The 15,007-nt window shown below is 36.3% G+C and overlaps 1 protein-coding gene and 1 non-coding gene across 11 annotated transcripts in view; both read right to left on the bottom strand.

Moving 5' to 3' along the window:
* Nucleotides 1-56: 56 nt before the first annotated feature.
* On the bottom strand, nucleotides 57-144 carry trnay-gua (transfer RNA tyrosine (anticodon GUA)). Its single transcript is given in 2 exon segments — nucleotides 57-92; nucleotides 108-144. It is a non-coding gene; the product is annotated as a tRNA-Tyr (tRNA).
* A 3,241-nt stretch (nucleotides 145-3,385) lies between these two features.
* The window catches only part of sbf1 (SET binding factor 1), an 88,689-nt gene continuing 77,067 nt past the window's right edge, over nucleotides 3,386-15,007 (bottom strand). For 9 of the 10 annotated variants that reach the window (XM_087247500.1, XM_087247503.1, XM_087247501.1 and 6 more), the window contains 10 exons: nucleotides 14,820-14,921; nucleotides 14,549-14,734; nucleotides 12,851-12,977; nucleotides 12,518-12,648; nucleotides 11,945-12,184; nucleotides 9,698-9,805; nucleotides 9,416-9,621; nucleotides 7,444-7,531; nucleotides 7,154-7,285; nucleotides 3,386-5,169 (listed from right to left, as the gene is read on the bottom strand). In XM_087247500.1, the coding sequence (XP_087103626.1) occupies nucleotides 5,071-5,169; nucleotides 7,154-7,285; nucleotides 7,444-7,531; nucleotides 9,416-9,621; nucleotides 9,698-9,805; nucleotides 11,945-12,184; nucleotides 12,518-12,648; nucleotides 12,851-12,977; nucleotides 14,549-14,734; nucleotides 14,820-14,921 (1,419 nt within the window). In that variant the 3' untranslated portion in view covers nucleotides 3,386-5,070. Of the gene's footprint in view, nucleotides 5,170-5,552; nucleotides 6,192-6,570; nucleotides 7,286-7,443; nucleotides 7,532-9,415; nucleotides 9,622-9,697; nucleotides 9,806-11,944; nucleotides 12,185-12,517; nucleotides 12,649-12,850; nucleotides 12,978-14,548; nucleotides 14,735-14,819; nucleotides 14,922-15,007 lie in introns of those variants that run through there. The other variant, XR_015482158.1, reaches the window with a different exon arrangement.

Here is a 15,007-nt window from a genome sequence, read left to right as displayed (position 1 = left end):
CCAATACATAGCTGAAATTATACGCTTATGCGAGTCGTATGTTTGAAAAAACAATCTCCTTCGAGCCGGATTCGAACCAGCGACCTAAGGATTTCAGTGATAATCCGCTACAGTCCTCCGCTCTACCAACTGAGCTATCGAAGGGTATGAAATGACGTCAGGAGCAGCGGAATTAGTCGACTTCTTATGACTAGTAGAAACTCAGTTAGAGATATCTCTAATTACAATTGACTAGTCGAAATTCATTTAGAGATATCTCTAATCACAATTGTGACTAGTCAAAACTCATTTAGAGATATCTGCAAATATTTTTCAATGGAAGTCAATGGAGGAATATGACCAGTCACAATATATTTGCAGATATCTCCAATATGATTTCGTACTAGTACAAATGTAATTGCAGATATCTCTAATTGTCATTCTGACTAGTCGAATTATAATTATGACTAGTCAAAATATAATTAGAGATATCTCTAAATATATTTATGGATAGTCAAAACAAAGTAGTAAATGTTAAAACGGCTTGCCATAGACGTCTATATTCCGTGTCTATGCTGATATTTCGGTTAATCCGTAGTAGTTTGTTTGGAAGTTGACAGAGATTTCTGAAAGTATTATATTTCGCGGGGCTGTTCAGTGTTCATAATCTTAAACCAGGGCTGCCCAAGATCCTGTCCCTGTTCCCCCGTCTAAACTGAACCGCACTTACAAAAATGGCTACAGAGTTCGTTTCAATCAACCCCGAAGTCTCTAATGTGAACACGTTATTATTGTAAGCTGTATAAACCGAAGTAAATAAAGACACTCCTTCGAGCCGGATTCGAACCAGCGACCTAAGGATGACAGTGTTATGATACCGCTACAGTCCTCCGCTCTACCAACTAAAATGTACCACCAATAAATGTACTTTTTTAAAAATCTATATTAATATTTGATCTCTATTTAGGTTATATACCATTTAATATAACCAAATTACTGGCTGCTGTAGTATTAACAAGTTACCAGCAGATAGCGCTATTGGGCTTCACAAAAATTCACGAGGCTCAAACTACAGCTGTGCGCATTAAAACAGCACATCTGAACCCTTGTACATTAATTTCTTTTGAGCATAAATAATGTCTACATACACACTTACCATGATTTTACACGTTCAGAAAATGTCACTCAGTGTAACAGTTGCTTATTAGCAGAAGTGATGGTGGCATAATAAAGATGTTTGTGTTTTAAAAGGTCAAAAGTGTTGTGTATGTGTTTTGTTTTACATATTTTATCACGTGAATGCATTTATTCTTTTTCAAATTTATTAGAAACCTTAAGGTAGACACTTTACTTGAATTTAATACATTCTGTATGTATATATCGCTTTATTAGTAATTTAATAACAATTAATTTCACACCAATTTGTCCAAAATAAATATGTATTATTAGTATTATCATTATAAGTGTGAAAACACACACAAAATATTCTGTCAACAGAACAAGACGATAGAGATAATTTTTCCATGACTTTTATAGGACTGTCAAGTAAATTGTCATGACCTATTGTTTCATGGAATGCCTATATATATATATATATATATATATACACACAACAGTTCTGTCTGGTTCTCGAATCTGATTGGTTGATAGTCGTGATAAATTTAAGTAATATCAGGATCCGTACAGCTTCTTTACCTTTTGTGTATTACTCCGCTCACATACAGCCAGCAAAAAGCAGACACAACAGATCTAAAGTTTAAAAGATGCTTGTTCAGCTGTTTAACTGTCAGCTTATGATTTTAATCCAACGTGGAAGAAAGTAGTTCCTCATACAAAAGGGTTTTTGAGACTCTCCATGTTTGATTTTGTTTTTATATACACAATTATGCCGTCAAACTGTTGTATAAACGCAATATCACACGAGTAGCAGTGTGATATGGCTGTATATCGGCACTGGTGGGGGCACTAAGGCAACACACGCCTCCCACCAGTGCCGATATACAGCCATATCACACTGCTACTCGTGTGACATTGCTTATATATACACTTCATAAATAATATGAAAAACTATGCAAGCTCAAATCCATAAAACAAAAAAACAAATCTATTTAGTTTGAATTTATTACATAAATCTATTGTATGTAAAATGTATTTAGATAGTGCTTACACATGGCGGTTCATTCCCACAGTGGCACCTCTGAAATTGAAAGAAAATGAATGAATGAATGAATAAATGCTTATGCAGCATTCCTAATGTGAGACCATGTTTTTGGCAGAGACAAGAAGTAAAGACAACTAACCTATGCTCAAGTTTACAGATATTATTGTTAAACTATTTTCCATGACCTTTCCAAAACTTTGTGGGGGTTTTTTGTGTTTCCCAAACTTTTCCAGGCCTGGAAAATGCCATGTCAAAATTCCTTGATTTTTCCAGGTTTTCCATGACCGTATGAACCCTGTAAATCTATATTCACAGATGTGGAACTCCGCCTGTTTCTAAACCCTAACATTCACCTCTAATTTTACTTATTGATTATTATTGAGTAAATCGGCAGATGTTCTGATGCTTTAGTGAGGAATCAGTAAACAACGTCATCCTTAAATGAATGTATGTGTATTTATATAGCACATTTATTGTAAATAGTCATACACCCAAAGTGCTTAACAATCATGAGAGGGGTCTCTCCACACCACCACCAGTGTGCAGCATCCACTTGGATGATGCGATGGCAGCCACAGGACGACAGCACCAGTGCGCTCACCACACACCAGCTATTGGTGGAGTGAAGAGACAGTAATAAAGCCAATTCGGTGGATGGTGATGATTGGGAAGCCATGATGGGCAAGGGCTGAAGGAGGGAATCTGACAAGAACACCAGGGTTACACCCCTACTTTTTACAAGAAATCCCATGGGATTTTTAGTGACCTCAGTTTAACGTCTCATCCGACTACGGCACAGGTGTCAAACTCAGTTCCAAAAGGGCCGCAGCTCTGCACAGTTTAGTTCCAACCCTAATTAAACAGACCTGATCAAACTAATTGAGTCCTTCAGGCTTGTTTGAAACCTACAGGTAAGTGTGTTGGAGCAGGGTTGGAACTAAACTGTGCAGGGCTTCGGCCCTCCAGGAATTGAGTTTGACACCCTTGGACTACACTGACAGTATAGTGTCCCCTTCACTATACTGGGGCATTAGGACTCACACAGACCTCAGGTTGAGTGCCCCCTGCTGGCCTCTCTAACAGCACTTCTAACAGCAACCTAGTTTTCCCATGTGGTCTCCCATCCAGGCACTGACCAGGCTCAGCTCTGCTTCAGCGAGTATCTGCTCTGGGCTGCAGGGTGATATATTATATAAATAAAACTCCAGTAAACAGAGACAAAAGCAACACACACACACACAAATATCAGGAGGTCATGGAACCCCACAGTGGTTTAATCCTAAAAAATATATGGCATGATTGACAACACAACCTGGTTCAGATGAGAGAATCGAATTTAAAAAAAAGTTTGAAAACAAACAAAAAAAAATGTTACGCAGTTTTTGCTGTGAGAAAAAACTCAAACGTTACGAAAACCAGGACGACTGGAAGAAACGAAAAAAAAAAGAAAAAATTTCGGGTTTATTTGAGTCACATCTGAAGGTTTCCAAAAAAAAATATATATATCATTAGTCACGTTAACACGGAGATAAACAATGGCACATATTGGATCTCTAATTTAAAAGTTAAGTGGTGCTGTCATATTTCAGGAGACAAAAGTTAAATAAATTACTACCATTAACATACACATTTGAATATTATATACAAAGGGAGTTATTGGAACAAAAATCTACAATTCAAATTTCGTCGTCAACAATTCGGAAGTATTACCCTATTTTACAGTGTGTGTGTGTGTGTGTGTGTGTATTAGTTTGTGTATCTGCAATTAAAAAAACAAAAACAAAAGATCCTGTGATAAACAGGTGATACTTTTATGCATCCTCAGTCCAAGTCCAGCAAAATAGACTCTCTCTCGCTCTCCTCTCTCTCTAAAGGAATAATATAAACAAACTCCTCTATGTACAGGATTCAAAACAGAAAACAGGTAACAGACTACAACTAAAACACTGATTTTTGACAGATCCGAGGCTCAGAGGCTGGATATCGGAAGCGGATGACATCCACCTTCGATTATGGGATTCAGTTTTGCGATCTAAGTAGATATGGCAGATCTGATATCTGTTTTGGAATGCATATTTACAGGTTTGCATATATTTTGTCATTATTTCCATGAAGTTCCAGCCTCTGGCCTCCGATTGGTGTAAACAGACACTTGATGAAACAAAAAAGGTTATAAAAACCCCTCCACGCACACCGTCCACTCACTTTTAGTCTGCGCCTTTCGTATAATAACGAAAAATAATTGAATTATCATCTGTGCATAAATACGACACAATACATCCCTCCATTTTCCTTCAACATCCCTTAAAAATTTAGTGGTTTGTAATTTCTTCGTAAACTGGCAAAATTGGAAATCTCCAGATGGCTTTTAGTCGTCAAATAAAAACGGCAAGGAATGGATCTTTAGCTTTCATATTATCTCATAACGAATGACACAAAAAGAGACACAAAATCCTTCATGAACCGTTGCGTGATGAAACCGACCAATCGGTAGGGAGTGTGAGAACTTAACCGGCCAATGAGAAGGCAGGAAATCGATGCAATAGTCTAGACTTGCCTCCGAACCATGGAATAGTGAGTAGTTAGTAGCTGTGTGGCTAGTTAGTGGGCATTTTTGAGCCCCTGCATAGCTGAAAGGTGGCAGTATTGGAGCGATAATTATGGGATGCGAGCGATAACTGAAGAAGACTCGCAGGTCATGCCTTTTTTTCAAACAAGTGAAGGAAGTGTTTTGAAGCCGAGCACGGATATCAGTCTTTGAAATGAGATGCGACATCGCAAAGTTCAATAACACCAATAGGGAAGCCCTGTTTCCTCTGTAAACGCCCGGGGAGTGGCTCCCCATTGGCTATGAGGCCTCTGTCCGTCACTGGCTCCGCCCCTCCTCTTTACTATGCGTCACAGTTATGTTGTCTGCTAGGATCCGACACCTACGCATCAGATAGGCAACCCTGAATACTGTCCATCCATGACTGCGCATTTGAGCTGTCCTGGGCACAGAAGTTGTACACTCTTTTGGTCGTCTTGAGCTGGAAGAGAAGAAAAAGGAATATTTTTTTTACTAGGAAATAATTTTTTACTCCCTTTTTTTACACTTGTGTTCTGCGTCCTGATTGGCTGTTTGTCAATAAATCTCCTCCGTGTCTCCTGGACAGTACAGAATGCGTTCAGCTTGCCGAATTAACATACATTTTTGATCGCTAGCAGTGTGAGTTTCAACAAGAATGCAAAAAGGCTGGTAACTGTCCGCAGCAAGACCATCGTAAAGGGGGTTGCACACCGGATGCGCCGTGAAGCAGCATTCAAACATAGGTTTATATATGGGTAAGCACCGGCACCACAAGTTGGTGGCTGTATGCAGTTCCCAGCTACGACTCTTGCACCTGACAACAGGTTTTGATCTTAGGTTTAATTTTGTAATACTGAACTTACTTTGTGTATGAAAGTTTGAACTTTAAGAGTGTTTAAACCGGAGAAAAGTGTGAAAATGTTAATGCTGTCTGAGAAAAGTGTATAAAGTGTGTAGTGAGGGGTTTTACAGCCTTAAGCCTGGTTTATACTTCTGCGCCAAGTTATTGGCGTGACCCACGGCGCATGCAACTCGCGTAGCTGTGCATTTATACTTCTGCGTGCTGTTTCTGTTGGTCTGCATTAACACTTCCGAAACGCTAGTTGGCAGTGGTGTTAATGTTCCTCTGTGTCGAGTTTCTTCGCTGGTGTTTTGTTTTTTCTGAACACTCCCTTAATGTACAAGTGGCTCAAAGGGCTCATTTTGAAGCAGTAACCGGCGGACATGCAACAACTTTAACCATGAGGTAAACAAAAGATAAAACATTCCATCCAGAGCTTCTTCACGGCACTCCACACTTGTAAACAATCGCTCCATCGGCCTTGCGCGGCTCTCTGTCCCACCCAGACTCATCAGCGCTACCAAGCCGACCAATCACTGAGCTTGCGCTACACGTCGTTGCGACATGTAGTTAAATTTTTTGAGAGGTGCACGTCAGCTACGACGACGACCAGAGCGTAGGGTTATGCGTCAACGCGTAGGCTGCGCCGTAGAATATGCTTGACGCAGAAGTATAAATCAGCCTTTAAAGCATCTGTAATAATTGTAAAAAATAAAGCTGACTACTTCACAGACTTCACCTGTCGCGGGTTATTTTTAGAACGTAACACCTGTGATAAACAAGTGACCAATGTATATTTCAATATTAATGTATTTATAATTGTATATATAATTCTATATTTTTATACACATAATTTTTATATCTGTTTTTTCTGCTTTCCTTGTATTTTTTAAGGTGTAAAGAGCGTTGAGAATTAAGTTTAAAAGGTGCTATACACAAAAATGATTACTTTTATTATTATTATTTACTTGATACTTTGTGTGAATTATGCAAGCAACTTCTGTTAAAGGCATAGTTTACCCAAAAATAAAAATTCTGATATCATTTACTCAAACTGCAATAGTCACAAACCTATTTGAGTTTCTTTCTGCTATCAAACACAAAAGAAGACATTTTGAATAATGTTGAAAACCTGTAACCATCGACTTCCATAGTGGGAAAACTAAATACAATGGAAGTCAATAGTTACAGGCTTTCAACATACTTCAAAATATCTTATTTGTGTGCGTTTAACACATTTCAAGTTATGAAAGCACATGAGGGAGAGTAAATAGTGAGTCAATGAGCATTTTTGGATGAACTTGGGAGAAGTGTTTTTAAAAAATGGTCTCATTATTACCCACAGTTCATGCCTCAGGAAATGTATTAGACTTATTTTGCAGCAGTTTTATGAACATGCGGAATAATTCTTTGCTGTAGGGAAAACAGAGAAAATAATATGGAGGAAGTTATTTAGTGATACTAAAATCACGTGACTGTAATTTGTTTCAGTTATTCTAAAGGGAAATTTCCCAAACAGGAAGTAGAGCCCATCATTTAAACAAAACAAACATGATGACGGTGAATGAAGCAGTGTGAGCCGATGATATTACAGAGGTCTTACATCAAAAAAGGCTTTGTCGTCTATGTTTTTAGGGGCTCCCATGGCAGGCGTCCCCGGAATGACAGACTCCACGTCAGCCAGTTCAATCATTCCTTTGCACTCTTTATCTTGCCTTGTTTCGTAGTATCTCAACTACAGAGAGGAGAACACTGGAGCGTCAGTATCAAATCTCAAAACTATGTACTCTTAATATATTAAAAAAAAACATGCTGCACAAATATATAGCAATCAAGATTTATATACTCGAACTAAAAGAGGGTAGATGCTTTGTTGTTGTTGCAGTGACGTACCTGGTGTTTGGTCTTATCCAGTACAAACCAACGGGGTTTCCAAGGTTTTAGCAAAGCGCCTTTTTTATATAAAATACCCTCAAAGCTCCTAAATAAAGAAAAGATAAAGGTTTTACTAAAGAGATTGAGAAGCAAAGAGAAACAAAACACAGCACATAAAACTACTGTAAAGAGTTTATACATTGATAAAAATATTTAATAAAATCACAAATTAATCAAGTAAAAAATACAAATAATATTTATTTTACATGAGTGAATCATTTATTTACACACGCAATATGCAAATTTGCCATGTTCACATCGCAAGATCTGCAATATTAGTTTGTGATTGTGATGAACCAGGAACTACAGTTAAGACGACATGATTTGTGGAGTCACTGCAGTGTTTAACTTTAAACTAAACTTGAAAGATTTTTGTTTGGATGTGTTTTTAAGGCCTGCAACTGTAAAAATTCAAGAGAATTTCAACCATTTGACCACAAGAAATGATCAAGTTTATCACTTTAACAAAAACATATTTCTTTATACTTTATACCAGAGGTTCCAAAACTTTTTAGCTTATGACCCCCAAAATAACAATGCCAGCGACCCCCAATATCCTCTGAGGTGGTTATAAATACAAAACCTTGCATGCAATGGCGCACACACACCAATTGACCCAAGTCTATTCTTCATTTATTTTTTTAAATGTATGCGAGTGCTGTAAATGGGCCAGAAAGTTTAAGCTAATATTATAAAATCAACCTGCTGCATCTGACGCTATTGCTGTGTCTTTAATATAATTTAATTACCCCAGGAGTCGCAATCCAATAGAACTAGTAACTATAAGCTACTATAGTAACTAGTATATAGTAAATATAAACGACTATTTTTTTCTCTTCAGTAGGTTATGGATAACATATGGTATATCTTATGGTTTAATAAAAATTTTTGGAAATCACCAGGCGACCCCCTTTCATTGTCCCGCGACCCCTCGGTGGGTCCCGACCCCCACTTTGAGAACCACTGCTTTATACAATGAAGAGCATACAGTCTTATTTCAGATTCTATCATTGAATGTCTATACCTCACAATACTGCATATATACATTTATAATTACATCAGTTTTTATTATTTTAATACAACAAAATACACTTTTTATTCAGCAAATTTTTTTATTTTTATTTTATCAGTTTAATAAATGTAAGTTAAACATTTATATATATTTTTAGGCTTCATTTAAAAGTTTTGTAATAATTTTAATTAACAATATCAACACGGGTAAAAAATAAAAATATTAATATAAATCAGATATACATTAATTTTCCTTCGACTTAGCCCCTTTATTTATTAGGGGTCAACACAGTGAAATGAACCGCCAACTTATCCAGCATATGTTTTACACAACGAATGCCCTTCCAGCTGCAACCCAGTACTGGGAAACACACATACACACTCATCCACATTCACACACACACTAGAGACAATTTTGCTTATTCAATTCACCTACAGCGCACATCTTTGCACGGTGGGGGAAACCATCGGAGCACCCGGAGGAAACCCACGCCAACATGGGTAGAACATGCAAACTCCACAAAGAAATGCCAACTGACTCAGCTGGCACTTGAACCAGCGACCTTGCTGTGAGGTGACACTGCTAACTACTTTAATTTTACTACTCAAAACTTATGTCAGTTATTTTCCTAAAGCATTGTTTTTTATTTGAACTAAGTCGGTATACTTTGACTCTTTTGTTGAACTGATGGACATTAAAATATGTTATTCCTGTATTATTTAATATTATAATCAATTTTTATGTCTTTATTTCAAAGTGTATTAAGTTATTTTGAGTTTATATATTGTTCTTATTGTATTAAATGTAATGAAAAAAGCAGGTATACTGCAGACTTTCCTCTATATATATCTGCCCTGAAATTCCACTATCCATTCAGAAAATCCCCCCAGCAGCCTTGTGTAGGAAGTGTAGACAGACCTGTTCTCGCTCTCAGTGCTCTGGAACTGGCTGTAGAGAGTGCTGGTACTGGGCCGTCCCGCAGCGGGTGTAGATGTAGCGCTGACTTCACAGTCTAGAGCCAGATTGATGGAGGAGCCAACGCCGCTCTCCTGCAGATAGACTCCCTGAGAGCGCCGCTGGTGGCTCAGATTAGAGGACATCAGCAGAGAGCTGGAGAACGAATGCTGCACACACACAAACTGAGCATCAGTACGTCGCACATTAGTAGATGCAGGTTAGACGTAGTGTTAGTTTTCATACCCTGCTCTCTAGTCTGGACTCCACCCGCTGGGTCGTTTTAATCTTGTCCCATGTGTCCTTCCACTTCTCTGTAGGCTGTCCCAGCTCAGTTTCCAGGTTCTGCACATCCTGTTCATAAACACAGTAAGTTGAACATTAGGAGGATTTTTTTAAACATATATTAAATTTTTGTTCCTCACGTGATGAAACAAAAGTCTGGTCAAGGCTATAGGTGCTTTTTGGTAATATTTACATACTATTACAGGATTTATTGATATCTTTAATAAGTATAAGTGTTTTCATTAATTTCAGGTATTTTAAAAATGCTTTACTTAGTTTTAACTTAAATTGTTTGGTCATTTTAATAGTTACATGTAATATTTTTAATAGGTTACATACATGTAATTTTTTTTCTTAAAGAGTTCAATTACTTTGAGTTCTACTTGTCATATATTTTAAGTTTCACATAAAAGTTCAAATACATTTTTACAATTTTAATTAACATTAAATTATATAAAATAAATATAATATGTGAAATTTTTATTATATAATTAAACTAATTTGTTAAGTGCTTTTTATTTTTATCACAATTATTTTATTATTTTTATTTAATAATTATTTTATTATTATTTTTCTTTTATTATTTTTATTAGTTTTTATTACACTTATTTTTTATTTTAATACTTGAAACTTTTGTACTTAGGATTTAAGGCATCACTTAAAAAAACAAAAATAACAAATATTATTAATAACCATATTATTTGATACCTCATCTATATTTCTAAAACTACTTTTAATTTACCTTTATTATAATGTCGTGATGTTCATATTTTATTTCGGTTTTATTTAAACAACTACTTCAATAGACAACAATCTTGTTAAATTACATTTGTTATTATTTTTCTGATTATTTTCTTAATGAGTTCAATTATTTTGAGTTGTAACATATTTTAAGTTTCACATAAAGGTTTAAATACATTTAACATTTTAATTAACATCAAATTATATGAAATAAATACAATATTACTAAATTATTATGATATAATTAAAACTAGTTTGTTAAGTGCGTTTTAGTTTGTTAAATGTTTTTATTTCACTTGTTTTTTTACTGAGGATTACACTAACAACATTCAGGTGGGTAGCCAGCCTGGTGAAAGGGGTGCTTCTTTTTTTTTTTTTTCTCTAAATGTGGGCCTTTTTGCAGTCATTCGCCTCATTTTCTATTTAACTAGAAGCTGTAAATACTGCATGTTAGTGAGATTAAGCAACATTTTTGTGTTTAAAATAGCACAAAAGCTTGTTGGATGGTCATCCTAACCACACTTTTTGATGTACCAAAGGCATTTCCTAAAGATTAAGAATAAATAAATATCAAAACAATATTTATTTTTAAAATACAAAAATAAGAATCTGTTAAAAGTTTTAAATTTATTAGGCAAATAACAAACTAGCCAGCACATTCAACTTTCCTCAGTTAGAATTCGGCATCCCAAACTCTGTACCGACAGCCAACACAAGATTCCGCTTGTTCTTAAAGCCTTTTACGATGGATTATTTCACAATTTATAATGGAATAGCAGTCAAAATAGGACAAATGAGCTCACTCGAATCCCCCCTAGCTACGCGCCTGACATTGGTTAGAATACAAAATAATTAAATATTACAATACTAATAACCATTTTATTTGATTTCTTCTACGTTTCTGAAACTATTTTTAATTTATCTTTATTTCTATTTCAGTTTGACTGATTTTAATACGTAAAAAGTTAAAAGTGGTGCCTAAATAATGTGATGTTCATATTTGTTTCGGTTTTATTAAAACAACTATTTCAATAAACAATAACACCCCTGCTTAAATTGAACAAAACAAAATTATTACATATCATAATAAACATTAAGATTTTACATTTATATACTAATATTATCATTTACCTATTTTGTAAATATACTGAGCAGTAGGTTTGTTCTGCACGTCATGATTTTGCCAAGTACAATGCAATTCTGGATTAACATTGAAAATGTAATATATACCTATTCCCTACCTCTAAACCCAACTATAACTGTAAATGATATATATATATATATATATATATATATATATATATATATATATATATATATATATATATATATATATATATATATATATATATATATATATATATATCCCATAATTCTGCTTGGCTGATTGGAATGTTGTTGCAGGGTCAACATATATCCAGGAACATGTCTTAATTGGTGAAATCAGGTTAGGAGTTTGTTCCTCACCTGCAGTAGTTTGGTGATGGCATCAGGCACTACTTTACTGAGGTTGTCATAGCAGGGCCATACGATCCTCCTTTTGGATTTGGGGGCCGTCGTCTCTTGTTTGTCCCCAGCTTCCTCCTGTGGCTTCTCCTGCCGACCCTGCACTAACTCCCAGTCAAAGGACGGACCCTCAGAAAGCGTTTCCTCTGTGTAAAAGTCCCAAACCTTTAAGTTGGAGACGAAACTGTAGGGCTTTAAGACCTTTAAAAGAAGAGGACAGTACAATCAGTCACCAGCAGAGAGCACTAGAGTATTCATTAATCTTCCTTCAGCTTAGTCCCAAATTTATCAGGGGTCGCCTCAGTGAAATGAACCGCCAACTATTCCAGCATATGTTTTACACAGCAGATACCCTTCCAACCATAACCCAGTACTGGGTAACACCCATCCACACACACACTTATACACTAAAGTCAATGTAGTTTACCCGATTCACCTAAAGCACATGTCTTTGGACTTGGAGCACCCGGAGGAAACCCATGCCAACACGGGGAGAACATGCAAAATAGTGACAATTGCAAATGATAAAGTTACCTCTTCTTCCTCAGGTGAAAACATGTAGTTGTAGAATATGGGGGTCTTTTTGTTGAGCCGGTCAATGTAATCCCAGACAGACTTGCACACCTGAGTGCTCTTCCTCTCACCTTTTTCCTCATATAAGACTCCTACAGAGACAAAACATTAGGATAAGGACGAACAGTATTTAATGATTAAAAACGGTAAAATAGACTGGACTTGTTTGACTTTTGGCTGGATTACAAAATGGGGGTGAAATTAGGTGAGATGATAAACTATCACAGTCCTACTAAGTGCGAAAAAAGTCTGTAAGATAGACAATTAGTTGATAATTGGTCGGTTGAGACTAACCGAGCTCGATGCGCTCATAATCGGAGTCCAACAGGAAGGTGCGGAAACGGTTGGAGACGTAGTGGTAGGCTAGAAACTTGAGGTAATACTGACTGAACTCAAACTCCATGGGGAACTGCAGATGAATCTGTAGGAAGAACGAGAGAAGGGGAGAATATTTACACTGCAATTTGCCAAATGATAAACAGAGAGAGACTGCGTTAAATAGTGAATTTTGATTGATATGAAAAGTAATTATGAAAGCATCTACAAACTGGGGTTTCTGCAGGTTTCCTCCAGTCAAATTTAAGACTTTTCAGGACCCTTGTAAGACCATTAAGAATAAATTTTTAGACTTATACAGGATTAAAGACTTTTGCAAATGACCCAATATCATCAATTGTGTAATTGTTTTCTTTTCCTGATTAGTGAATTTCCTTTGGGGGTTTTGCTTTTGTCAATTGTATCTCCTTGAAATAATTATTAAAAAATAAAAAAGTCAAATTATAATAATTAAGGTTTAATTGAGATGTATTGTTGGTCATTGGATGGACGTCCGTCCAATAGAGTAGCTTTACTTGGATAAAGCAAGATTAAGACCCATTTAAAATGATTTAAGACCTTCAACACAAAACTTTTAGTGTATTTAAGACTTTTTAAGATCTAAAAAGGGTAAAAAAAAATTAAAATTTAAGACATTTTAAGACCAAGCAGACACCCTGACAAACAATGAAGTCATACACATTTTAGAGGAACGGAGAATATAGTGGGTAAATCTCTTCCTTCATGCTTTACTTGAAAATCAATAAAAACAAAAGTAGTTAACTTATTCTGTTGAATAAAAAAACCTTCACATCTGTAAAAAACAACAACATGACTATAGAAGCATGTCTATAGTGTATATTAAAAAAGCACCAAGCCCAAGACTGAACCCTGTGTGGACACCTTATGTAGTGTATACAGTAAGCAGCATGTCGAAAATAGTCAGTATCCATTTAACGATTGATCAGAAAAGTAATTATGAAAGCATCTACAAACAGTAAAGTCTTAGCAATGATGTCATAGAGATTATATAATATAAAACTATATGTTTTGTCAGAATAAAATACCAAGACATCAATACATAGAGTTTAAAGCACCCGGACCTAAGTCTGAACCTTGCAGCACACCAATGTAATATAATGTCCTTGTGATTTTTACAGGAGAAACGAGCGGGAAAGATTTCTTTATCCAGTGCCAAGAACATGGTATATCAAACTAGATCAGGATTTCTGAAAGCTTAATCACGTTTAATGTGTAAATGATAAGATAGTCTTTGCTATCTTGTCGAATTCAGACGCAAGGTGGTGAAATCTCACCATTAAGCAATCTCATTCTTTATACGTGTGGGGGGGAAAGCCTGTCTTTATCTTCAGGGTAAATTAGCAAGAGTCTTGCACAATCTGGATGAGTTAGCGTTCAGGATTTTATCTTCGAAGGAGTGGTCGATTTAGAGTAATAAAGCCGGAAACTGGCACAGGTATATGTTGTATATTTGCATATATTAAAACAATGCATATTTATACATGCACATATCCAATCATATAAGGTTTCGCATGCTGCCTTCAGACTACCTCTTCCAAGAACGTGGAGCTTGCTTTATATCAACACCCTGCTGTTTATCTATGTAAAAGAAAGCTTTACAGTGCGCAAGGTAAGAAACCTCCAGAAATAGCTTGCCTGGTGCACACAGTCCAGAAACTGGAGGAAGACTGGTGTGAATCCGCTGCTCTGACTGGCGAGCGTTTGAGCACCACGATGGCTGAATCGATGGCCGAACGACAGCCACTCTTTCTCTACGAGCAGCCGGAAGCCATCAATGGTTCGGTAGTACGGATCTGACAGCAGCTGCACAAGGGACACCACCTACACCCAGCACAATATTAATGCATATATGGCCAGAATTCAACTGTAGAGGCAGCTCATGCATATTTAAATGAGCGTGTCATACCTGTGTTGTTACATCCCAGCCGTCCTCCAAACTAACCATGACCGAGGAACCATTGTCAAGAAGCTCCACAACAAGAACAGACACCTGTAAAACCCTGTGAAGCTGTGATGGGACACACAGAAACATAGTCAATGTCAAAAATGATTCCACTATCTTATTACTGACTAGCACATTGAGTTGAACAATTT

This window comes from Danio rerio, chromosome 4, assembly GCF_052040795.2.
Source record: "Danio rerio strain M-AB ecotype USA chromosome 4, GRCz13ab, whole genome shotgun sequence".
Taxonomy (NCBI): domain Eukaryota; kingdom Metazoa; phylum Chordata; class Actinopteri; order Cypriniformes; family Danionidae; genus Danio; species Danio rerio.
This window is presented reverse-complemented; position numbering and strand designations above follow the sequence as displayed.